Genomic DNA, 26,852 nt, shown 5'->3' with positions numbered 1-26,852 from the left:
TAAGAGCCACTTGCATCTGGGAGAGGGAAATGTTGACTGGGGAGATCCACAGATATTTTCCTTGGGATATGGTAAATACTCTGTGCTTAAGAGCACTAAGGTCTTCTGGGTGCTTTTGTCAAAACGGCACAATTAATACTTGTCACATTCAATGTGTGTCCATCTGAACTCATTATTTGGTCTTTAAAGTAGACATGTTTACTTATCTGATGGATTTTAATATTTGGAGATGTTTATATATGTCCTAACCCTGTGGGGGGACACCCATATCTTTTCATTTCATTTTGGGCCCCATTTGGTAAGTGACCTTGTTTTTATTTATTTTCCTACATGTGTGAACCCCAAGGGTGCTTTACCACTGAGTTGCATTTCCAGCCCTTTTAAGTTTTGATTTAATTGTGAGACAGCTTTTCCCTAAATTGCTGACAGTGACATCTGACTTGCATTCCTCCTCCCTCAGCCTCGTGAGCTGCTGGGATTACAGCATGTATCACTCTAGCCAGCTTGACTTTTCTTTGGACTGAAATGTTTCTCAGTAAAATCCTTTCCCATGAGGATGCTGTTATGAGCAGGGTACCAACCCCAGTGCCCTATACATAGAGTAGTCTCAGTAAATATGAACTCGGTCCAATGAGAAAAAAGGCTCTTTGACTTTGGGCAAAGAATAGAAATTAGGCAGAGCAGGTGCTATACTTTGGATAGGTCATACCCAAAGCATTAAAGTCTTGGTTCCAAGGATGCTTTACCCTGTTAAAATCAAGGGTGACTTCCACACTACTCAGGTGTTGGGTTAAATTATAGGTAGTGGAAATGTCTTCTCAGCAATCTGTCTTGGGCACTTGCTTCCAATTAATAGGTTGTTTTAATAAGTCTAGGTTAAAAAATAATAAATAGCGTACACATACCAAAAAGAAATAAAATCATTGCAGATATATGGAGTGCAACAAACACATTTTCAAATTTAATTCATTTAATGAAATAAAAATATCATTGATATGATTTCTTAAACATAGTGGTAAGCTATTTATTTAAATTACTGCAAGTTTTCCAAAACTGTTAAGTGTTCCTAATAATAAGTACTCAGGGGATATGAATCTAAAAGGAATCCTGGTTTATTGCAGAAGCTTCCCTTCACTTCCTTGATGCCCTGGAAACTCTGCATGATTAGGGTGGTTGAGCAAAGGTATTTCAGTTTTGGAATCAGGCAGTAGTGATTCTGAGTTCCACCTCAGACCACCCTTTTAGTAGGCATGGTGTTTGGAAAGATTTGTTAATTTGGAAAAGTCATATAAACTTCATCTGAAAGAAAAGGCAGAAAGAAAGATGGAAAAATAGCACTGGTTCTTCATGCTTCCCAGTTTGCATGCCCTTGACATTGTGTTTTTTAACTGTTGTTCCTACTTACATGCAGAATCTCCTTCCCGAGCTTTGGATCTAACTTTGCCAGTAGAATGCAGTGAACAGGACAGTAAAATGTCTTGAAAGCTTCTGCTTTTCCTTTCCAAACCCCACCCACTCCATGAAGACTTAAGAAGGATAAAATGCCATAGGGAGGACAATAAAGGTGCCCCAGGGGACAGCCAACTCTCTGTCAAAAGCAGAGATATGAAGTCAAGGAACAGAACATATTCCTGATGGAGTTCAACTGAAACTAGAAGAATAGCCTAGGTAAACCCAGCCTAAACTGGCCTCCGTCAGCATCTAACACTTTCAGTCATAACTGTTAAGCTTGTGGATGGCTGTTAGGCTTAATAGCCATCAAACACACACACCCTTTGCAAACAGGATGCCAGGAATAATGGCATGCTGATTTCAAATAAATGGACAAGCACTAGGTACTGAGTTCCTGTTCCTCTGAGTTAATATTTACTATCTTGTTACATCATTTTGAGTTAAAAAGAAATGCCTGTAGACATGAAGATGAAACAGATAACCATGACATTAGGATCAAGGCTAAAATGCAAACTAAGAGTGTCTTTAGTCTGCTCCCTTCCCCTCTAAACTGTGGTGTTCAAGGTGAAGACAGATCTGAAGTTCACTTGGGATTCATTCCTTCGGGGACCACATCATGCATTATTCACTGTCTAATGTCTGCAAGGGGAATATGCCCTGCCAAAAGCAGTTGGGGAGCAGTGTTTTACCTCTGGGGACTTAATTCTCTCAGGGCACCATCTCTTCCCCACTTGGGCCAAAGGGTAGTTTGGGGGAGGAAAGCCATGTTTCCTCACCTTCATGGAAAAGGGGTTTCAGGTCATTCACTTCCCTGAGGCCTGGGCATCCAGTCCCTCAGACCTGCATGTGTAACTTGTCACCTGATGATGTCACACACCTGGAATGTGGGTGGTCTATATTGAGAAGAGCTAGAAACTTAAAATCCAGAAGGAGTTTTGAAGGTTTAGTGTCAAAAATATGTATCATTAGTAATTTTGCCTTGGTCATTATTAACATGGAAATGTTTCAGATACATTGGGTTAAATAAATTATTACAATTTATTTCACTTGTTCCTTTTCATTTATCATGTGACCACTAAAGCTCCAGTTACACACGTGGCTCGTATTTAATTTTTATGGATAAAGATGCTGTAGTGGGTTGTCTCTTTTGCAGAGATCAGGCTGCCTCTTCAAATTAGGAGAAGATGAGTTGGGTGTGGTGGTTCACACCTATAATCCCAGTTACTTGGGTTCCTGAGGCTGGAGGATCACAAATTTGAGGTCAGCTTGAGCAACTTTGTGAAACTCTGTCTCAAAATGAGTCTTTTTTCTTTTTTTCTTTTCTTTTTTTTTTTTTTTTTTTTGTGAAGATGGACACAACACAATGCCTTTATTTTTATGTGGTGCTGAGGATCAAACCTGGGTCCCACCCATGCTAGGTGAGCGCTCTACCGCTGAGCCACAATCCTAGCTCCTCAAAATGAATCTTAATGAGGACTGGGGAGGTAGCTCAGTGACAGAGTGCCCCTGGATTGAAACATGTGTACATACACACACAGAGACACATGTACAACTGGAACATGAAGGTTATAAAACCTGAAAATTTAAAGTAATTGTCACAGTATTATTTACATTTGTGAATGCATATTATTGATATTGATACAACTGTACATTCCAGGTGAAATTCGAATGTCTTCTTTGCAAGATCAGCTATTCCTCAAGGTAGGAAGCTCTCTCTGAAAGGGGTTGTAGCCAGGAACCTGTCAATCTTATGTTCTGTGGACAGGCTTTGAATTTTTTCACCTGCCACTCAGGGCTAGAGGAATCTGAGCCTGGAGCTTTGTCCAGTCAGGGATGATGGGATGAGAATTATCCAATCAGAGGCTCAGGTGGATAAGAGGGGTAAAGGGATAAAAGGCAGATAAGACTTCCTAATCTGAAATATTTTTGTCTCTGGCTCAAGCAAAGCTCTGAATCCATCTTCAGGTTCCCTAAGGTCTGGGTGTCTGTGTCACAGGCCTTGTCACTCTGATTTTTCAGGTGCTGGAGCATTTGTAGAGAGGTTGCCTGGACATAGCAGGAGTCAGGAAATGGTAAGTCTCCAGGGTTAGGTGTGGTGTAACAGGGGCTAAGGGTTGGTTTGAAGCAGCTGGGCCTAAGGTTAGGTATTAAATCTGTGAATTCCATTCCAGCACAGGTACAGCTTGATATCTGTTCTTTCTGGCCCACATGATAGCTTCACTCTGTGCCTGATTGGATACCTTGGAGAGATCTAGAGCCCTCTTTGTGAGGCTCCTTGCCTATACCTTACAGTGACTCAGAATGGGTCATGAACACAGGGATGGTCATCATGGGAGAATCCTGACTTATGTAGAAGATTCCTATTGGGAGCATCTATGGTCTGTAGCAATCCTCGTCACTCGTTCCTACCCAGAGGTCGCCTATTTTGTAGTTTTCCAAGTCTGTGGAAAGCACGGTCTTTCTAAATGCTGTATTCCTCCTTCCAGTTCACTACATAATTAAATGTGTTCCCATGCTACATTTTAAATGGCAAAGTATTTTAATTCATTTTCACTAAGTTATTCATGGCATTTTTAAAATTTTTATTTGTTTATGAGGAATTCAGAGAATAACCAACTGACACTCAGTTGTAAAACATCTTTTTATCTCTTCTCCATTTATCTTTCTGAGGCACAGATGCCATATTGGAATGTCTTTTTGAGTCTCCCCTTAGGAAACATGATAGGATGATGTGTCCTTGGTCACTGCTGTATCTTTTCCTGGTTCTCCATTAAGACCTGCAGGAGACTGACACAGGTTCCCATAGCTGCCATGTCTCTTAGTGTTCCTAGAGGATATCAGCCCCTGTTCAGTCACCTCCTCCTACAGAGCAGCTTGAGTTTCTGGAATGGAGCCTCTTGTACTAGCAACTGAGTAATCTGGGGAACATAGGAATGTTTTGGCAGAGGTTTCATCAAAGTAGATCATGGATTGGACATTAGGATTATCTTCCCCCAACTCTAGTTTCTAATCCTTGCAGACACATTTTTGGTCTAGTATTGAAGAGAACATCAAAGGTGATCCTTTTCTCTAGGTCCTCAGAGTTGTGAAAGGAGATTAAACTATTCTAGAGAACTCAGAAGATTATCCCAGTGAATTCTTATGGTTGTTTCCAAGGCAAAACTCACGTCATGCTGATACAAGGGCACAGGACAATGCCACATGGTGGAGAAGGTCATCCAGTTCTTACATGAGCTGGATGTTTATGGGAGAATTTCCCATTTGGTCGGATAACCTGACTTGACCCTTGAGTCAGTCATGTTGTGTTCCAGTCAGCAGTGCCCTTCTCTGGGTTTGTCAGTTTAAAAAAATAGATGTTCACTAATTTCATCCTCATTTTTCATAAACTATTTTATCAGTTTTTTAAAATATTTTTATTTATATTTAAGTTTATTTAAAAATTTAAGCTTAGTACTTTAAAAATATTTTAAAATATAGTGCCGAGGATCAAATCCAGTGCCTGACACATGTGAGGCAAGTGCTCTGCCACTGAGCCACACCCCAGCCCCTATCAGTAATATTTTAAAGATATGAAAGTGTTTTCTAAGAGGCAAGATACCAGTGGATTTTACTTTAAAAAAAAAATGCATAAACCAAGGCGAAAGTTCTGAGCCTATAAGTGATACTGTTGAAGGCCCAATTTTTTCTGGGAGGCTCCCCTGCTGCTGTCGCATTCTGCTCCCACCCCTGTGGGCACAGAGCACCAGGAGACTGGGGATCCAGAGGTAGGTGTGTTTCTGACTTTGTGGAACAGGGAATTGGATGGCTTTTCTGAAGGTATGATTTTTGGTATTGTGGGGCTATTTCTATACTGTCAAATGTGCCAAAGTCAGATTTGGGTAATAAGTAACTTTATTTTAAAGATGCATTGAATTACTGGGAAAGTAAGATCTCAAATGTTAGGCAGAGAATGACTTGTTTCTGTCCTTGTCCCCAGGGCTGATCCAATGACAAGAGAAAGGTTCTAAGAAAATGGAAGAAGTTTTGTTGCCTTGATAGCAAAGGAGAAATACAGGGGACTCCTTTGTTTCTAGAGGCTGTGATTATAACTGCCCTGGGGAACCAAGGCCACACAATGAGTTTCTAAGACCATGTGTAGCTGTGCCCTATCAGGAGTTATATCCTTGGGGGGCTGCAATTTCTTAGATTTTCTAGTGCCAAACCTGAACTTTTTATAAAAACTTGGTTATTTTTAGTTGTACATGACAGTAGAATTCATTGTGATATAATTGTACAAGCATGGAATATATCTTATTCTAGTTAGGACCCCATTCTTACGGATATACATGATAGTGAGATTCACTGGTGTAGTCATATCACTCTCTTTCCTTTTCCTATCCCCACTCCTTTCCCTTCATCCCTAAAGTCTTGATTTCTTCATTCCCATGGTGCAGGAGCTGAAGGAGAGATAATTAGCCAAGGGCAGGAAGGTGAATCTTGCTCTTCCCATGGTTAGGAAGGGAGGGAGAAAGAAAAGAAGTCCATTTCAAAATAAACCACAGTGGCAGAGCAGCAAGGATTATGTTCAAATCATGGAGTGGACAGCCCTGTTACATTTCGTCCACTGTCAATTTTTATGGACAAATGACTGACTACATTTCTAAGCTGCTTCAGGCTTAAACTGGGTGATGAAGGAGTTCCTAGAATGGAAGGGTTTTCTCTGTTGTATCTTTTTCTTTTGGATTTTTTCTAGAAGGGATGAAGAGGAAATTCCAGCCTTGGTGGTGACTTGGAAGAAGCAGACTCTTGTAGAGCAGTTACTGTTGGATTGATCATTGTTCATTGTTTTAATTGAGGTTTTGTTTTTAATTTTTATTTTACTATTGCCAAAATTTCCCTTCTCTGAACATGGTACAAGGAAGGGTCTCTAATATGCTATTTCTTTGTGGGTTCAATTGCTGTGACCTGTATAGCCATTAATTCAGAAACCCACAAGAGGTGATGGAGGATTAAGAAAAGCACAAACATGTAGATAGAAAGGTGGGATCAGGTTGGAAGCTGTTCTCTGATTGAGAACAATGTCCCAGAGCTGGCTGCACACATTTATTAGATAGGTTTTATTATCAGAAGGTTATTTGTGAGAAAGTTTCTGGAAAGCAGGCAGGCTTGGAGGTTACAGCATGGGTGAGATATTACGGTTACCTTGCTGTGTTCAGAATCCCAAGGGCCAGCATTGCCACAGCAACTGGGAAATCTTAACCCTGTACTTTCAGAGGGGGAATCCCAGCCCATGTGCACCACAACCACAAAGTAATCAGACACCTTAATTCTTATCATTGCTCTCCATCTCTCTTCCCCTTTTGTATTTTTGACATGCAAATGATGTGGTTTTGTTTGAAGCTGTCAGATTTCTCCTCAGAGCATGTGGCATCCGGTTGTAATAATACGAAAAAGAATTAGTAGCAAACACATAATTCCAAATGTACACCATATTGTATGTTTCAATGTGTTCCAAGGATTAAAACCATTTAAATTATTAAGTATTTGTTCGGCAAGCCATATGGGATCCACCAGATGAGTTTGAGAGTTGCCAGTGTAACTGATAAAATCTAACAAGGCTATCAAGTGCCACAGATATCTTTGTGTGCCACCATCACTGACGGTCAGAACATGACTCACAAAGCCTCAAAAAGTCATATAATTTTTTGATGTGGGTACCCCTTATCAAATCTCTGAGACCAGTTCAGAATAAATCCACTACTGCCAGAGACATTATGTGTACTGACATAATCTTGGCACAATCCTCCCATTTAGGAAAGGCATTCAATTCTATTGTATGACTAGGACAGTAAGGTATTCCTGGATGTTCCATGGAAAACTTAGGCATATCATCAAGAAGTCTCATTTTTTTTAACTGTTTGGAAATACTATTTTTTATTTTGTATCTGGAGAGTAGATTCTTTCTCTGCTTTCTGGTTCTCATGTGAGCTGCTTCTTTCTGCCACACTCTTCTACAACAAGCAATGGATCCAGCCTGCTATGAATTAAGACCTCTGAAACCTGGAGCCCTTAACTAACCTTTTCTTCCCTAAATTGTTCTGGTCAGATCCTTTAGCCACAGCAGTGAAAAAGCTGATTAAACAGTGTATAAATCACACATGATAGAATCTTAAGACTTAACCTTGTTTTTAGTGAAGATACATAAACAAAGCAATCTCAAACCTTTTTCCATTTACCAATTTATGTAAACAAACATGATATTTAAATATACTACCTCATGGAGTTTAAGTGTACTTAATTTCATATTTAATGATATTTAGCACTTTGAATTTGTAAATTAATCAGATGTCTACTTTAACAGACATGTCTAGGAAAATTAATCTCATTTATGTTAATTCTGATTTACTTATTTTTAACTGTAAAAACCACGATGTCAAACAAATGTAGTTAACAGTATTAGTCATCTCTTTCCTGTTGAAGAAAAATCCTAGATATAATGGATATGACATCTGAGATAGTTTATAGAAACAAACACTTTAGTAATTGCTTGAATACCTAGAAAAATGCGAGCTAGTAATTTTAAAGACATCTTTATTTTTTTATTCTATTTACCCAATCCAAATTGAACTTTTTAAATTTTTTTATTTTTTTTTTTAACATTTATTTTTTAGTTTTCGGCAGACACAACATCTTTGTTTGTATGTGGTGCTGAGGATCGAACCCGGGCCGAATGCATGCCAAGCGAGCGCACTACTGCTTGAGCCACATCCCCAGCCCCTTGAACTTTTTTAAAAAAATCATATAAACTAAAAAGTATTTGGATCCATTTCTTATTCAAATTTTAATTTTTGAGTACTCATTTATCTCTGTGTCTATTTTGATCCTATGTACATGAGATATGGGCATAAGGACATATGTAGTCACAACAGCACAATACACAGGTGTGCACACATACACAAAACAGGGAATATTTTTGTAAGTGGAGCTCCACACATAGGAGGCAGTGTTATAGATGTTTACTAAAATCTGTATTAGATTTAACCTGATAGAAATTTAAATAGAGCCCATCTAACATTTATATTTTGACTTAATTATAGAGCAGTCCTGTACAGCTGGAAATGCCAGATGTAAAATTTAACAGCTATGCAGACACTGAAAGCAAAGGTTCAGACAGACAGACAGACAACCATTTCTCCTTGATGGCTATTAGATCTGCCCCCAACATCAGCATGTTCATGTCCTTTTTAGGATTTAGTAAAAAGAATTTTTTTAAATGTATTTCAGAGTTAACCCTAGGAAAATTGGCCTCTGAACAAGACATCCCTCTCTTTGGATCCTGTGTGTTCCTTATTTTACATCTGACTATATACTCACACTCCATACCTTTATTTAAATGATTCCGTCCCCCAGAATTGTCCCCTCAAGTACTTGTCAAAGTTCCCTGTGTCTAGGTCCCTGTTCGGGTACCAACTGCCACGATCTTGTAGCTATTAATTCAGAACTAGTGAGGGGTGATGGGGATTAAGAAAAGACATGCGTTTAGAGAGAAAGGTGGCTTCAGGTGGGAAGCTGCCCTCTGGTTGAGAACAATGACCCAGAGCTGGCTGTACACATTTATTGTATGGTTTTATCATCATAAGGTTGATTGTGAGAAAGTTTCTAGAAACAGGCAGGCTTGAAGGTTACAGCACAGCAAAACATTATGGTTACCTTGCTGTGTTCAGAATCCTCTGTTCCTAGAAGCCAGTGTCGTGACTCAAGGTTAAAACTGGCATCTCTGGATATTTTCCCAGAGAGACCAAGGGCCAGCATTGCCATAGCAACTGGGAAATGTTGACCCTGTACTTGTGCACAGGGAAATGTTAACCCTATACTTTCATATGGAGGAATACTAGCACAAGTGTACCACCACCACAAGTTAATCAGACACCTTGACTCTCAGAACCACACCCCATACTCAATTTAGTCCTTGTGCTGTGAAACCCTTTGAGGAGAGCATTTGGCAAACACCTATCCCACAGCAGGTGGGTTTCTTGGTATATTTTAGCCACCGTCTTTTTTAAGGTCTGGTTGATGATTTCTGTTTTCCTGTAGATTCGGATCTCCAGAATACATATTTCCATTATATATGCAATATTTTGCTCACTCATAGGTCAGTTCTGCAATGAAAGATAGTCCCTGTTAGTTTATTTTGAGGGGAGCCCATAACTTGGGATCAGCTCCTTTAAGAGGACTCTAGTTTTCTGAAGTTTTTCTGTTCTAGTAGAATCAGCCTGACTCAGAGAGAATGTATCTACCAGTACAAGCAAATATTTATAAGTTCCTATGAATGGGCATTTGGGTAAAGTATGCTTGTCAGTCATCAAAAGGCTTTGTTTTTTATACCCTAAGTGTGTATTAGATTTTGAATTGTATGAATGCAGAAGACACAGTTCTGAATCATTTGCTGAACAGTCCACTGGAGGCGTGGCCCTCACAAGTGGGCTTGATGAAATTGACACCCTTCCCCTAGTAGCACTCTCCTCGGAGTGTTTCATCAAGAACAGGGGGTGCTTCAGGAAGAAGGGTGAGCCTGTGCGATTTCTGTCTGCACCTGGCACTGTTGTCCCAGAGTCCCAACTCCATTCTTTGCCCCTTTTCTCATTACCCTCAGTATAAACAGATTTGGAATTGGTTTGCTACAAGCTGAGATACTAGGGCCCTGATAAAGGAGTTTGTCCTTCCTGACTCTTTTGACTGCCCTGTCAGCAGCCTGATTTCTCCTGGCCCCACAGGTATCAGTTGTCTCAAGGCAGGATAGTGCAGGATAACCACCTGCTATGGGGTGGACACAGCCTGTATTATTGACAGTATTCTCAAGGGCATCCTTAGTGTCCTCTTCTCAGCTGTGAGGAGTCCTCTTTCTTTCCAGGTATCTCCATGTGCATGTACCATCTTAGAGGCATGTTTTGAGTCAGTAAAAATGCTTACCTTCTTTCCTTTGGTCAGTCAGAGCTCATGTGAGAGAACTTAGCTTGGTTTTCTGGGGCTGATGTTGTTGGCAGCAGAGTCATGTGCCATGACTGCAGAATACCCAGGTATCCACTGGCCATTGCCTATGAACTTGCTTTCATTAGTGAAGACACTTCAGTCTGGCTCAGTGATAGGCTAATGAAGCAAGTCCCACTTGCCAAAGAGTCTCCAAGCTTTCTGAGCAGTCACATTGTATTAGTCCATTGTCATCTGCTGGCAACAGGTTTGTTTAATTTTAAGATGACACAGTTTCTCTTGAAGTTGACATTTAGATTGTCGAAAAGGATGGCCTGGAATCTCCCTACCCTCCCAGCAGTCAGCTGACACCCATCCTTCTGTTTTAGTAGGACAGGCCTTGATGAGCAACAAACCCAGTGATGGATTATCCGAGTGGGTTTCTCAGCCTCTTGTGGCAAATCACTGATGTCGGTCACACCCCACAGGACCCTCCTTTCATGGTGTGGTCAAGCTGTTCCCACACACACGGCTACTGGTTGCAGTATACCTCCAGTGTGTGTAAGAGAACTTCAACATCTGTACCTTGTTTCTCATTCATGAAGAGTCTTAACACCTACTGTGAGTCAGGCAGGCCTAGGGCAGGGGCTCTCATGAGACTTTGTTTTAACTTCTCAAAGGCAGCTTGGCCTTCTGTGTATAGTGAAATGTTTTATCTGTTCCTTTTAAGGCCTCATGCAGGAGTTTACCTACGAGCCCAAAATTAGCGACCCAAATATGCAGCATGCTGACCGTTTTAGTCAGCTTTTTCAGTGCTGTGACCAAAATTCCCAACAAGAACAATTTTAGAGGAGGAGAAGTTTATTCCAGGGTTCCTGGGTTCAGAGATCTCAGTCCATAGGTACCTGACTGCATTCCTCAGGGCCTGGGCTGAGGCAGAACATTGTGGCAGAAGACTGGTGGAGGAAAGCAGCTGGGAACATGGTACCAGGGAGCAGAGAGCTCAACAAGGAAAAAATGTAAACCCCAAAGGCGTGTCCCCAGAGATCCCCCTCCTCCACCACACCCTGCCTGCCTACAGTTACCATGCTGCAGCTGTCAGGGGTTAATACACTGACTAGGTAAGACTGTCATAACTCAGTCACTTCATGTCTGAACTTTGCATTGTCTCACGTGAACTTTTGGGGGACACGAAATATCTAAATCATAACACTGACATTTCCAGGAACCCATGAACCTGTCTCTGGTTTCTGACTTCTTTAAGGCTTAAGCTAGCCTGCTTCTGATCTGACATCAAGATTCAGGTTATTGGCTAATCTGGAATCACGGGTAGGTGACTTGTTTACAAAATAAGCCACTTTAGTAGACATTTCATATCCACATGAGGTGCAGTGGTTTAGCTCAGCAATAGTATTTGAAAATCAGAATTCATAGTTGGGGGTTGGCTATAAGCAGGTCATCTTCATATTGTGAAAGGATTCCTTTATCCAGCTATGACTCTCACAACTAACACTTTAAGACTTTCATTAAACAGTACAAAAGATTTTTAAATCTCTGAGATAATATACTCCAGCAATCCTGGATGATTATTTTTTATTGAAGTCCTGTCACTCAAAAGCAAACAGTGATTAGGGATTCCTTTTCAGAGTGTTGCAAAAGAACTCATCTTTTAAATCTAGCACTTTGAACCAGACACAGTTACCTGACATCACCATTAGTAAGGTGTATGGATTAGGTACTGTGTGACTGAATATCAGAAACGATATAATTTATAGCTCTCAGGTCTTGCCCAAGTAAGTATTCATCAGTGTGTGTGTGTGTGTGTGTGTGTGTGTGTGTGTGTGTGTGTGTTTATTAAACAGCCAGGATTGCGGTATTACAGGGTATTTGGCAAAACTAACCAAATCCATCTTTTAAGAACTTGTCTACAATAGGCTTCAGATCCTTATCAATGCTTCCCTCTTGAGAAAGTATTGTTTCTTCTAGGGGCAGTTTACCACCTCCTTAAACAAAATCATCTTTGTGATGACATTGATCAGCCTTCTCAGAGTCTCTTTGACCCACAGAGTTATTTACTTTTTTTTTGCTTTGGTATCAGGGATTCAGCCCATGGCCGCTTAACCACTGACCACATCTTGTTGTTTTGTTGTTTTTTTTTTAATTTTGGAAAAAAAAAATTTGGGACAAAGTCTCACTATGTTGCTTAGGGCCTTGCTAAGTTGCTGAACCTGGCTTTGAACTTGCAATCCTCCTGCCTCAGCCTCTCACCCTCCCAAGCTGCTGGGATTATAGGCATGTTCCATCATGCCTGGGTCAATAGAGTGTTTTTAAAAAAAAGGGTCTATTACAAATTGATTTATAAATTTTTTAAAAATTGAGTATATTCTTTTCATCTATATGAAAATTTATTGTTTTAATGTATAAAAAGTTGACATTTTTGTCTTTGTACATAAAATATAAATATCATTTGATCAATTTTGTTAACAGGTTTCCATTACTGTGCTCATTTATAATAACAGCCTTGCTCTGAAAATTCTTTTAACATTCACACTTTCTTTTGACCTTAATGTTCTTTTCTTCTGAATTTCAGATCAAATAAACTTGGGTAAAAATAAACCCTGCCTTTTACTGAATGCTTCATAAAATGTTATAAAAGATAAATCTCTTTTTATTTTTTTTAATATTTATTTTTTAGTTGTAGTTGGACACTATCTTTATTTCACTTATTTATTTTTATGTGGTGCTGAGGATCGAACCCAGGGTCCCACACGTGCGAGGCAAGCACTCTACTGCTGAGCCACAACCCCAGCCTGATGAATACTCTTAATATCTCATTATTTGGGGTTTTACGGAGTAAGATATGAAAAACTCTTAGGGTGATTTGTACACATTTCAAATGATCAAAAGGATTGTTGTTGCTGTTTGCTATTTTATTAACACACATAAATCCCATAAAATATTTGAAGTAAGACTCATCAGTGAATGTTTCCTTCAGTGGTCTGCCTCCTGGCAATTCAAAGTTTATCTTGTATGGCTATTACTGGAATCACTTGAGAGCTTACTGCATATTCAGAAAACCAGGCTCCATCTCAGAACTGCTGACTCAGAGTCTTGTTTTAATAAATTTGATTTATTGTTGTACAATTACAATTTGAGAATTACCCTTCTAAATCACCATAACACTCTCACATGAGGAATATACACAATTTATTCTGATATATAACATAACAAAATGTATACACTTGTTTTGATGCTTACTTACTTCACTTTTTCCTCAGAGTTAGATCATATATAGGATCATTGTATTCAAAAGTATCTTATTATATAATGGAAGTCCCTCACCTACAAGAGAGCTATTTCTACTAGATCTCATTTCAACTTCAGTTAAATTTTTAAAACTCTGTGAATGACTTTGTGGTCAATGTGCAATTTATATACCAATTTTCATTCCAGGAACTGATGACATTCAGGGATGTGGCCGTTGATTTCTCTGAAGAGGAGTGGAAATGCCTGGATCCTGCTCAGCAAAATTTATATAGAGATGTGATGTTAGAGAACTACAGAAACCTGGTCTTCCTGGGTGAGGATGACTTCCCTTCAGAATTCCTAATTATTTTCAATATTTAATTCCCTTTCCTTGCAGAATATCTTTTGAGGTGTTTTCTGTAAGAATGAGTTTCACATTTGTAGTTTCAAGAAAAAAGGGCATTTTGGGGTACAGATAGAATACCAGTTACATTTCTTTTAGTCTTTAATCTCTCCCTTTCTTGGTGTGACATAGTACTCTAGATAAGTGGTACTTAGAGTAATTCAGTGATGTAAACTATTGTGACCTACACATAGCAGAGGACACAGTTAAGAGGCCCAAAGGTCAAGGAGGAAGCCAGACTTCAAACTGTTGATTGAGAAGTTATCCCAGCAGAGAAGATATTTCAGATGCTTAGGTTTCTTCCTGTTGTTGTCATAGAAGAACACGTACTGCCCTGTCTGTCATGCTTTCATATTCAGTAAAGCCTCCTGATTGTCCTCCACTGAGGTCACAGTTCATCCCAGTCACCCACCACAACACTTCCCTTTGCTTGTGAGGGTCAGCATGATCTAACAACTCTTCCTTGATTTTCAGGTCTCTAGGAAAGCTGGGCACGTTTCCAGAGACCTCCAGGTCAAACCATTGTAAAATATTAACATCATCAATCAGTTTCTCTGACATTACTTATATGTTTATTCATTAAAATTCCCTGATCAGAGCTCTTTCTGAATATCTATAACGGATTTCCTCGGAAATTTTCTGCCACGTAATGTCAAGATTCACAATGGCTGCTCTGTTTGGTCTATAGTCACAGGTGTAAATTGCACTTATACACAAGGGTTTGTAAAATAATGCGTCTGTGGTTATTTACAATTTTGTTGGTTAAATTTTTTTTCCTCTCATTTTGTAGAGTAGGTTTCGTGTTGTAGAGTAGGTTTCCTTACATCAATTAATAGTGTTATATTTTGTGATTAGATGACAATTTTCATTACTTCACAAATTAGGACAATGTAAATTGAAATTAAGCTATGCATGAACCTTGTTTCTGTTACCAATAAAATTTACATGTGCTTTTGCTTGCTTGTATAAATATTACACCTGTATTTTTAATGACTTTTATATTTTATCTGGATTGGTTTTTCACCTGCCAATGTACATAGTGATGGAAATTTCCTATATGTGAATGTGATGGAGATTGAATTCAGGGGTGCTCTAATAATGAGCTACATCTCCAACCTCTCTTTATTTATATTTGGAGAGAGGACCTCAGTAATTATCATGGATGGCTTTGAATTTAAAATCCTCCAGCCTCAGAATTGCTAGTAGCTGGGATTACGTGCATTCCCATCATTTAAATATTGTTGAGTTTGTTCTTATTTATAGGAAAAAGACCATAGCATTTTCATGGTAGCTTTCAAAAATTTTGTAGTTCTGTTTATCAATTTATGTTGTTTGAAATTTTAATTTTGATCAAAAACAAAAAGCAAAACTTGTTTTCTCCAATATTTCAAGTTTACTGTTCAGCAGTGTTAATTCAGTTGTTATGCAGTGTATCTCCTGAAAGTTTCCTATCAGAAAGCTAAAAAATCAATTCCTATCTAAACAAGACTTCATTTCTGTGTCCCCCATCACAAACACCATTCTCATTTCTGTTCAGAAGGCATTTTTTTGTTTTGTTTTTAGTTATTATATATCTCATATTAATATAATTCTGCAGAAATTGTCTGTTAGTGACTTATTTCAATTAACATAATATACTCAAGATTTATCCTCATTATAGATTTTAGAAAGTTTCTTACCTTTTTTGACTTAAAAATATTTTATGCTTTTTATATTCCATATTGCCTCATCCACTCATTTCAAGGAATATTTGGGTTGCTTCCACATGATGGCTCTGTTGAATGATATTGTAACAAACGTTGCTGTGCAAATGTCTCCATTTGCCATATATGTGAAAGCTTATTATCACACTCAGAATTCCTTATGCCTATTTTTCTAACTTGATTTCAATATTAACTATTGAATCTGGTAGCTTTTAATATATTTTTAAGTCATGAAACAACAGTCTTCCAATTTTATTTGTATTTTGAATACTTTTGAAGTAGTCACACAATTTTGAGTTGCCAGACAATTTCTAGAATAGCTTTTTCTGTTTCTGCAAAAAGTAACATTGGGAATGTGATAGATATTGTATGGACTTTCCAGATATTGTTGAGTAATACAAACGTCTTTCAGTTTTATCTTTCAGTTCTTGAACAAGGCCAGTTCAAGAGTATTTAATCCAATCTATTAACCTTTGTTTCATTCCCTACAAGTTGGTCGATCTAGTATAATAGTCCATTTGCTAGTGGATATTGAGTACATACGTCAAATTGATTTAAATGTCTTTCAAAGTCTTCTGTTTAGTGATTAACATTTTATTCGACTTTTCCTTTACAGAAAATGGGGATTGGTGTCTCCTAATATTACAGTGTTGCTTTCTATTTCTTCATTCACTTCTCTCCATCTTACCTTTTTATATCGGGGAAATGTGAGTTGAAAGTCTATCTAGTCTTATTTCGGTATCCTAGGGAAAGGTTCCTTTTATCTTTATATAATATTCTACTTTACCTCTTTTCAAAGTTTTTTTAAGTTAAATTCTATTTTATCTCTTATAACTTTTTGTTTTAAGCTACATTTTGCATATCATGACTTTGTGGCCTGGCTTTCTTGTGGTCATATTCTCATATTCATATTTTCATATTTTTTTGCTTTCAGTCTACTCATGTCCTAGATTTAGAGTATCCTGTAGATTACATACCATTGTGTCTTAGTCAAGCTTTTTGTTTTGATTAGTGTTTGGTAATAATGCATTCATAATCAAGTAAATTTCTACAAATGAAGAACCCATTCCTCCTACTTTGTAAGCTATTTTCTTTATTTCTTATGATTGTTTTACCCACTGTGTGTGTGTGTGTGTGTGTGTGTGTGTGTGTTGCTGGGGAGTGAACCCAGGGCCTTGTGCATGTGAGGCAAGCACCTACCAACCAAGCTCCACCCCAGCTCCTCCCACTTCTCTTAATGGTCCAATTTGTGGTTCCTTGCTTTTCATGGTGACAAGCTTTCATTCCTCCTCCACTTCTGTTTACACTTTCTATGGGAATTTATTCTCTCATTTTTCAGTGAGACTTTATAAAGTTTGCTGTAAGTTCACACTATATTTTAAACTGGTGACAAATTAACTTCATTATAAAATTCGGCATATTAATATATTCATTCAAAATTGTATTGTTGAAGATTTTGTACTGCATTCCCATTTAAAGTTTATGTTGATTTTTATGCTTTTGTCTTTGAAATTCTGTTTCAAAATTAATTTATAACCCATTATTAACAGTAAAATAGAATTGTATGTGACTTTTTTTTCTGCCAAGAAAACTGTATTCTTTTCTTTATGAGTTGTGGTGTTGTGCAGATTTATTGTTCACTATGAAAAATTCCCCTAGTGTTTTTGGAGGACAGCTCTAGTGATGGTGAACTTTTGAGCATTTTTGTATTTTAAAATCTTTTATTTATTGACTTATTTTTTCACTTTTGAAAGATCGTATTTCTGGATATAGTATTCTTAGTTGGTAATTTTAAATCTTTTACCCATTTGGCAATATTTCCCATTCCTTTCTGCCATGTAAATTTTCCTTTTTAATTGATGCATCTTTTTCTCTGTGCTCTTCAGATTCTCTTGAATTTTTTAACTTTGATTAAATCATTCTTTGAGACTTTCTGTTTGCCCTACTTTGAGATAACTGAGCTTCTTGGATCTTGATTTGTTTTATTTATAGTATTCATGATTGCTGACTTTCTTGTTGGTACTGGGGATGGAACTTAGTGGTGCTCTACCACTTAGTTACATAACTCAGCTGTCTTCGTATTGTAAGTTTTTCACAGACAGTACATTGCTGAGGCTGGCCTCCTGGCTTAGCCTCTCAGATTGCTAGAATCAGTTGTGCACAACCACCGGTGACTCAGACAGTCTTTTAAAAAAAATTCTTCACATACACAATTTCTGCTTATTTCTCTTAACAAGTTTTGTCTGAATTTTATTTAGTTTTCTGTGTTCCTGGTTAGGTCACTTTACTTTTTCAAATGGGGAGTAGTATCTTTCAGTAATTAATGACTCCCACTTTCCTCATGTTTAATTCTTAATATTTTATTACCTAGGTTAAGCCATCTTTGTTTTTGTGTGCTGTACTATTTTAATTGATTTATCCATTTAAAAACCAGTAAACAGTAGATTATACAGTCATTTTTGTAAATAGTATGGAAGTGTATAAAGAAATGAAAAATAGGCAACCACAGTGCTACATGCTTGTAATCCCAGCTAATTAGGAAGCCATGCAAAAGGATTTCAAATTCAAGGCAAATCACAGCAACTTAATGAAACCATGTCTCAAATGATTTTTAAAAGGTTTCTGTTGTAGCTCAGCGATGCAGGACCCATGGCCTTAATCCCAACCACCACACATATAAAAACATTAACAATAGAATGACCCTGTGATCGAGAAATGCAGGTACTAAATATGTATCCACAAAAGAAATCGATCAGCATATTGAGGAGATACCTCCACTACCATGTTCACTGCAAGCATTGTTCACAATACTGAAACATGGACTTATGTTCTGTGCCCATCAATGACTGAATGAGAAAAACTGTGGTATTTATACATGATTATTATTTAGCCATAAAAGAGAGATACTTCATCATTTCAACTGACCTTGAATGAATATGCAGGATTTTGCATTAAATTAAATAAGGCAGACAAAGAAAATCAACTGAAGGAGCATCTGACTCACAGGTGGAAGTCAGAAATGCAGAGAATAAAATCGTGGTCACCAGGTACTGGATTTTGTGGACTATTGGCACAGTGTTGGTCAAGCTCTACACTTTTTTTAAAAATATTTTTTTAGTTCTAGGTGGACACAAAGCCATTATTTTTACTTATTTATTTTTATATGGTGCTGAGGATCAAACCCAGTGCCTCACCTGCTGTACACAAGCACTCTACCTCTGAGCCACAACCTCAGCCCCTACACATTTTTAAAATTGGACAATCAGGTCAATAGTTGTAGTTGTATTTTACCACATGGTGAGTGTGGTGTGCTGTACTCTTGTTAAATACTAATTGAATGAATGCAATGCTTTCTAAGCATAAGACTGATAATTTTATGGAATAATGCATGCATTAATTCACTAGGATTAGTCATTTTACCATGTACGTGTACTTTATAATACATGGTATACTTAGTATATACACAAAATTTAACTTATCAATGAAATAAGTCTACAAATAAAAAAAATTTTAAAACATGAAATACAAGTCCTGTGTCTTGATCACCATGTATTGGCTTCATCCAGGTAATGTGGTCATAGGCTGTGCTAGGTTTTTATTGCCTCTCATGCTTTTTTTTTTTTTTAATGGTGAATCTCTTTTGAAGAATATGTGTGTATATTTTCAACTTATAATTTAGTTCATATTTCTTTTTCAGAGTCCATAGGCTCTTTGCCCCTGTTGACCATCTCTATGGTATTGTCAGCCAAAATCTATCTCTTATCTTCAAGTCTTTATGTCATGACAGACAGAAACTAGTTTTCAGACAGTACCTAAGAAAGCCGTAAATGTTTGCATGTGCTTCATATTTCCCTTGTACTACTGAGATTGAAGGGAGTCAGTAGATTTTATTCTAATTGCACAATGCTATATTATGGAGGAGGGTAGAGTGTGATTGATAAAAGGAACATAGTTTTCTTCCTTCTGCTATATTCCTTTCCTTAGTAATGTACTCATCTTGGATCCTGTGTTCTCTAAGATGGCTTGGGCAGTTCTCACAAAGTAATTTTGTCTGAACATTTTTATTTAGTCTGCATATTTCTGGAATAATGATGGTCTTGGATTTACTGCTGATATCCTGACATGTGTATAATTTTATGTTATTGTTGCAAAATATATTCATTCAGTCCAGTAAGTAAAATGATTGTTATTTTTATTTATTTCAGCCATGACTTCTCATCATACCCATGAATCTCCACCAAAGCAGGAAATAAAATATTTGTTTCAAAAAATGATGAAGGGAAGGTATGGAAATTGTGACTTTGACTATTTACATCTAAGAAAAATGTGGGAAACTACAAGTGAGAATGAAGGTCAGAAATCATATTACAAGGGACAAAACCAATTAGTAGTGACTATTCATAATGAAAACTTCACTGCCAACAGCCATCAAGAACATTTAATACTCAAAAGAATTCAATTTATGCCAGTTTCTTTTGAGGAACTATAAATGTCTTTTTAAGAATATATCCAGAGCAGTTTTGAAGCATATATTTCCTCTGAAAGGAAGTGTGGAAAATCTGAAAAGAGATCTATTCCATGCTTCAGTTGTTAACTTGACCCTTTTCAAATGTAGCATTGAGTTAAACTTCTAGTCAAATGTTTGTATAGACAAGAGATTAAAAGTGAGGGGGACACAATGGGCGGGAAGCTAGTGAAGAATAGAGCTACTTGGGTCAGACGGAGGGATGGAAAAGAGGGAGAAGACATGGGGTAGGGAAAGTAGAATTAATTGGACATTATTACTCTATTTGCATATATTATTATATGACTGATGTAACTATATAGTGTATAACCAGAAAGATGACAAGTTATGCTCCATTTATGTATGATGGGTCAAAATGCATTCTACTGTCATGTACAACCATTGGAACAAATTTTAAAACATTAAGGACAAGTTCTGAAAGTGATCTTTTGAGAGTTTCTTTACACAATGTCCATTATCCTGCAATAAAGCAATAATTCCTCCTTGTGCTCAAACATACAATTTTAATGCTTTTAGGGAGTCCTTACTTACCCACTATTGCTTAATGAAAATTCAGATACAGATTTATGAAAAGTATCTACATATGTAATGAAACAAGTAACACCTTTAGCCAGGTCTCTGCCCTGATTACCAGTGTGCTTTTATTAGTGATAAAAATTATGAATATAGAGTAACTTATAAAAACCTTAGTATTGGTTGCAGTGCCAGAAATCATTAATATGTTCACTTTTCAAAGAACATGTATTAACAATGTGGGAAAGCCTTACTTCAGTGCTCAAAACTTACTCCCATCCAAATATTCATAGGCAAAACAAGCCTTGTGAGTGTAAGGTGTATGAAGGAGCTCTTCATCAAATTGCAAAACTTACTCTATAGAAGAGAATTTATACTGGAAAGGATTCTTATGAGTTTAAAGAATATATTAAAAAAAGTTTTTAATTAAATAAAATTATAAATATAAAAAAGAGAAGGTATCAAAGCATTTCATTGTTCAACCCTTTCTAAACCCCACAGATACCATGACAGTGATAAACCCTACAAGTTTAAAGAATGTGGCAAAATTCTTAATCAAAGATCACTTCCTGTTAAACATGTGAAGATTTATGCTGGAAAGAAGCCTTGTGAATCTAAAGAAAGTGGCAGAGCCATTAACAATTGCTCAACTTCTTCTAAACATCTCAAGCAGCATAGCAATGACAAAATAAAAAGCCCACTTGATCCTCAACACCTGATAATATCTTCTGCAGGCAGATCCTACAAATATGAAGAATGTGCCAAGGTCTTAAAAAATTTTTTAATTCTTACTCAACACCAGAGTACTCATAGTGGAGAGAAACCCTACAAATGTAAAGAATGTGGCAAAATTTTTAATCAAAGATCATATCTTAAGGATCACCAGAAAATTCATACTGGAGAAAAGCCCCACAAATGTACAGAATGTGACAAAGCTTTTGTTCACAAATCACTGCTTACTCGACACCAGAGAATGCATACTGGAGAGAAGCCCTACAATTGTGAAGAATGTGGCAAAGGTTTTGTTCAAAAATCGCTGCTTACTCAACACCATGGAATTCATACTGGAGAGAAGCCTTACAAGTGTGGAGAATGTGGCAAAGGTTTTTATTACAAATCAAACCTTACTCAACACCACGGAATTCATACTGGAAAGAAGCCCTACAAATGTGAAGAATGTGGCAAAGATTTTAAACAAAGATTATCCTTGAAAGATCACCAGGGTATTCATACTGGAGAGAAGCACTACAAATGTGAAGAATGTGGCAAAAGTTTTTATTACAGGTCAAACCTTACACAACATCAAAGAATTCATACTAAAAAGAAGCCCTACAAATGTGAAGAATGTGGCAAAGTTTTTGAGCAAAGATTATATTTTAAAGAGCACCAGAGAATTCATACTGGAGAGAAGCCTTACAAATGTCAAGAGTGTGGAAAAGCTTTTAAACGAACAGATAATCTTTCTCTCCACCAGAGAATTCATACTGGAGAGAAGCCCTACAAGTGTGAAGAATGTGGCAGAGCTTTTGTTCATAAATCACTGCTTACTCAACATCACAGACTTCATACTGGAGAGAAGCCCTACAATTGTAAAGAATGTGGCAAAGCTTTTCGTCAAAAAGAACATCTTATTTGCCACCAGAGAATTCATACTGGAGAGAAGCCCTACAAATGTGAAGAATGTGGCAAAGATTTTAATACAAAATCATTGCTTACTGAACACCAGAGAATTCATACTGGAGAGCGGCCCTACAAATGTGAACAATGTGGCAAAGCTTTTGTTAAAAAATCACCACTTACTCGACACCAGAGGACCCATACTGGAGAGAAGCCCTATAGATGTGAAGAATGTGGCAAAGATTTTAAGCAAATATCAGCTCTTAAAGGACACCAGAGAATCCATAAAGGACAGAAGCCCTATGCATGTGAAGAATGTGGCAAAGCTTTTTATGACAGATCAAACCTTGGTCAACACCAGAGAATTCACACTGGAGAGAAGCCCTACACATGTGTGCAGTGTAGCAGAGCTTTTGCTCACAAGTCACTGCTTACTCGACACCAGAGAATTCACACAGGAGAGAAGCCCTACAATTGTCAAGAATGTGGCAAAGCTTTTAGTCAAAAAGAAAAGCTTATTTACCATCAAAGACTTCATACTGGAGAGAAGCCCTATATATGTGAAGAATGTGGACAGGCTTTTATTCAAAAATCACAGCTTACTCAACACCAGAGAATTCATAGTGAAAAGAATTCTGACACTTGTGAAGAATGCGGCAAAGGATTTTATCACAGATCAAGCCTTACTCATCACCAAAGAATTCATACTGGAAAGAAGCCCTACAGATGAAACATTCTCCCAATGCCTCAAAGGATGGTTCAACCCTTATTCTACACAGGAGGAATCAACAGAGAGAAATAGAAATGTAAAAAAAGTGGCAAAGTTTCCAACAGTTGTTCATTCACACCATATTCAGCCCCTGAGAATTCATACTTTTGAGAGAGAATACAAGGGGAAAGATATCACAAGACTTTTAGCCATTGTTCAAACATACTAAAAACTGGAGGATTCGTAATGCAATGAAACCCTAAAAAATGTAAGTAATGTGTCCAAGCCTTTAATCAAATTCCAAACGTTCTTTAAAATATGAAACCTCATATCTGTAGTGAATGTGGAATGACATTTGTCCAAAATATAGATAACAGGAAATATTTAAAGTTAAGAAAAATCCATTCATATACTAGAGGATATGAGGATAATTGAGAGTTATCACTTTAATAAAGAAAATGGGTAATTGACTTTAACTTTTCCAAAATTCACTAAACCTCATTAGCTGACATGGTAGAAATAATGAAATCCTCACAGAAATAGTCTAGTTCCGATAGATTATCACTGAAAGGGAATTTGTTTATTGTGATTCAAACATTACCAAGTAGCCTCACTTTTGAAAACCAGAGAACACACGGTACCACAGTTGATTATATCAGAAATGTAATTGCAGGAGGGAGCTTTCCAGATGGCAGAATAGAAGAGGTTCCTTTCCTGGCTCCTCCATGGCATGAAACCAAGAAAGACATCTTCTCTGCAAGGTGGATGGATGAAAAGAGGGTGAATAACTGGGAATTCATACTGCAGTCAAACAGTGGGACCTATGGAAGTTGGACGCAATAAAATAAGGAAGAAATCCCCAGGGCCAGCCAAGCAAAGTGGAGAGGTGGGGACATTAAAAGAACCCATGTTTTTTGTAGACCTGTGACATGTCTGGGTACAGAGAGATCAGAGGCTGGTCACTGGGGACTAACATGACAGGCATGCTGCACCACATCCTAGTGCCAACAAGGAGCCATCTTTCAGCTGTGCTGTGGGGGCGGGCAGTTGGGGGAATTGATCCCAGGCAGACCCAACTTGGGCTTAGGATTCAGGCTGGCAAACCCACAACACATGACAAAGAGTGCCAAAGTGACCAGGAGAAAATCAGATGTGCAGAGGGGTTTACACAGGGTAATACAGGTCATGGAACACCCCCCCTGTGCCCCTCACGCCCCAGCCCCTCTCCCTCCACATCTGAGTACAGCAGCTCACAGGACCTGCTGGGAGAGACTCACCTGGCTGGGAATTTGAAAGGGCAGGAGTGGGCATACTTTGCTTTGGAGACTGAACCTTAGAGACCAGAAAGCATGGGATCAGTGGGTAATGGAGCGGACAAAGGATTGGCTTCTTAGCCACATGAGAGGAACTGAGGGGAGGTACCTGGGCTGCAATCAACCATCATGAACCAGCAACTGCTGGGCCCGGAGGTGTGCTGATTTAAAATCTTCAGATCAATTGCCATCTGAAAACGAACATGGAATCCACCTCAGCCTGCACCCCACCTCCAGAATCTCCACCTTTGGGATCTCTCTCACATTCAGCCCAGCCCATCCAACACTGCTGAGAAGGGAAGCCAAGAATTCTTTGAACTCCAATGGAAATAATTCTTTAAATTTTCACTGAAATCTTATTTCTGTTTATTGTGACCTGAGTGGTTCATGGACACTTATACATATGCATCATTGTCACCTTTTCTCGTTTCTGGGATCTTTTGAAGGCAGTTATTTTTTATGACTCAGCATTTTGAGGGCTAGGATTAGAATATTTCAGATTTGTTTTCTATTCTTTTAGGTTTTTTATTTTTCTTTTACATGTGTTCTCTCACTTTTCTGTTTCCTTTCAGTCTTTTTTTACTTCTGTGTTCTCTCCTCCCTCACACTCATCCCATGCTACATCTCTTCCATTCTCTCTCTGTTCACCATTCAAACTTGTGAATATCTTGGTTCTGTAATTTTCCTGACATTCTGTTTATCTCAGCAGACATGTAGACTTCTTTGGTGATAAGAAAATTTCTGTTTAATAAGAGACCTTTCCTTTCCCCTGAGAATATTTATGAGAATTTTTTTCTTAAAAGGGAGCTTTGGGTAAACTAAGGGATGTACTTTTATAATGGACTAAAAATCTTTAACTAACAGAGTGGATGTAGATGCAATAGTGAGCAATAAACAATCTTGCCAGGGTCTTTGCAGTTGTTATTCAGTTGAGATGAGATCAAACTGAATTACAATTGACCTTCAACCCAAAGATTTCTGTCCTTGTAAGAAAAGATAATACATAGAAAGTCTCAGAGAGAAGCCAGAAAAAGCCAACGCAGTACCACTCCAAGGAACCCCACTAACTGCTGTCATCACCAGAAGCTAGGAGGGAGGCATGGGACAGGTTCTCCCTTGGGACACACAGAAAGAACCAATGTTGCCTGGTGTGTGGTTCTGTGCTCTGGCCACTGAGCTGCGAGGAAAATAAACGTGTTGTTTTGAACCACTTGGTTCTGGTCACCTGTATGTGGGTTCTAGGAAACCAGTACAACACTGTTTCAATCAGTGATGGAAGTTTGTAACACAGGGGGTACTTTATGAGTCAACTTGACTAGGTTAAGGAATGCCCAGATAGTTGGCAAAGCATAGTTTGTGTGTGTCTGTGAGGATGTTTCTGGAAGAGATTAGCATTTGAATCAATAGACTAAATAAAAATGTTCTCCCTTGCCATCGTGGCCTGGGATCGTACCGTCCATGGAGGGTCAGCCCAGAGAGCATAGAAGGAGATGGAAGGGCAGATTTCCTTCCTATTCTTGGGCTGGGGCTGCAGTTTTCTTCTGTCTTCAGACTTCAAATATCCTGGTTCTGTGCCCTTGGGCCCTGGGACTTGTGCCCTGTGGCTACCCACTCTGCCCATGGTTTGGGATTTAGGACCCAGATTGAATTATACCAAAGCTTTCCTCTTGCTGCATCTTACACATGGAATGGGACTCCCCAGCTTCCAAAATTGAGGGAATTATTTGACATACCATGTCTACTCTTATTTGTACTAATCATCCGTCTCATACTGATTCTATTTATGTGGAGAATTCTAATACACCTAACACCCTGATTTTTCATCCTGCATATCCCATGTTTCTTTTATTTCTTTCTCCAGATCTTTAAATTTTTTTAATTAAAGTATAATTTTTTTGCATTTTATTTTATTTTCTCTCTCGGTTTTTCACCTAAAATTTCTTATTGTGTATGTATAAGTGATTGCCTGAAAGATAACAAATTGACCCCTAATCAGAGTCTACCTATAACAAATATTTGTATATAATATATGAACTTACATATGTAGCATTTCACATTTAATGAGGTTTTTGTTTTGTTTTTTGTTTTTGTTTTTTTGCAGTGCTGGGATCCTACCCAGGGCATTGAGCATGCACAGCAATCACTCTACCAACTGAGCTACATCCCCAACCCTCACATACAATGAGTAAACCAGTTGCACCATCTGTCAGAATAGTCAAGGCCTCACCAACCACATGTGGCTTCTCTTGGAAGCATCAGGAATATTTCCATCTCCAGTGATCCTCCTTTTTGCAGAATATGCACTAGTTGGCTTCCTGCTTTTCTGGAGTACTCTAAATCTCCCTGATCAGCAGATCACATGACTCACTAGAGTTATAGGGTCCTGAGAGGGGTCCTGTTATTCCCTGAGTTCCAGTTGACTTTA

The 26,852-nt window shown here is 38.1% G+C and overlaps 1 protein-coding gene across 3 annotated transcripts in view; it reads left to right on the top strand.

Annotated features, from left to right (window-relative positions):
- Positions 1-25,711, top strand: part of LOC143382896 (uncharacterized) — a 42,089-nt gene extending 16,378 nt beyond the window's left edge. Inside the window, exons 2-5 of one of the 3 annotated variants that reach the window (XR_013089071.1) lie at positions 13,852-13,978; positions 19,956-20,034; positions 21,290-23,382; positions 23,788-25,711. Coding sequence is in view for 2 of the 3 variants with exons in the window: in XM_076837200.1 (XP_076693315.1) it covers positions 3,522-3,524; positions 13,852-13,978; positions 19,956-20,034; positions 21,290-23,135 (2,055 nt within the window). In the remaining variant the exon portion in view is untranslated. Of the gene's footprint in view, positions 1-3,471; positions 3,525-13,851; positions 13,979-19,955; positions 20,035-21,289 lie in introns of all 3 variants that reach the window. The other 2 variants (XM_076837200.1, XM_076837199.1) reach the window with 2 other exon arrangements.
- The last annotated feature ends 1,141 nt before the right edge of the window (positions 25,712-26,852 follow it).

The sequence above is a fragment of the Callospermophilus lateralis genome, chromosome 17, assembly GCF_048772815.1.
Source record: "Callospermophilus lateralis isolate mCalLat2 chromosome 17, mCalLat2.hap1, whole genome shotgun sequence".
NCBI classification, from domain to species: domain Eukaryota; kingdom Metazoa; phylum Chordata; class Mammalia; order Rodentia; family Sciuridae; genus Callospermophilus; species Callospermophilus lateralis.
Note: the sequence above shows the minus strand (reverse complement) of the source record. Positions and strands in the feature narration are given on the sequence as shown.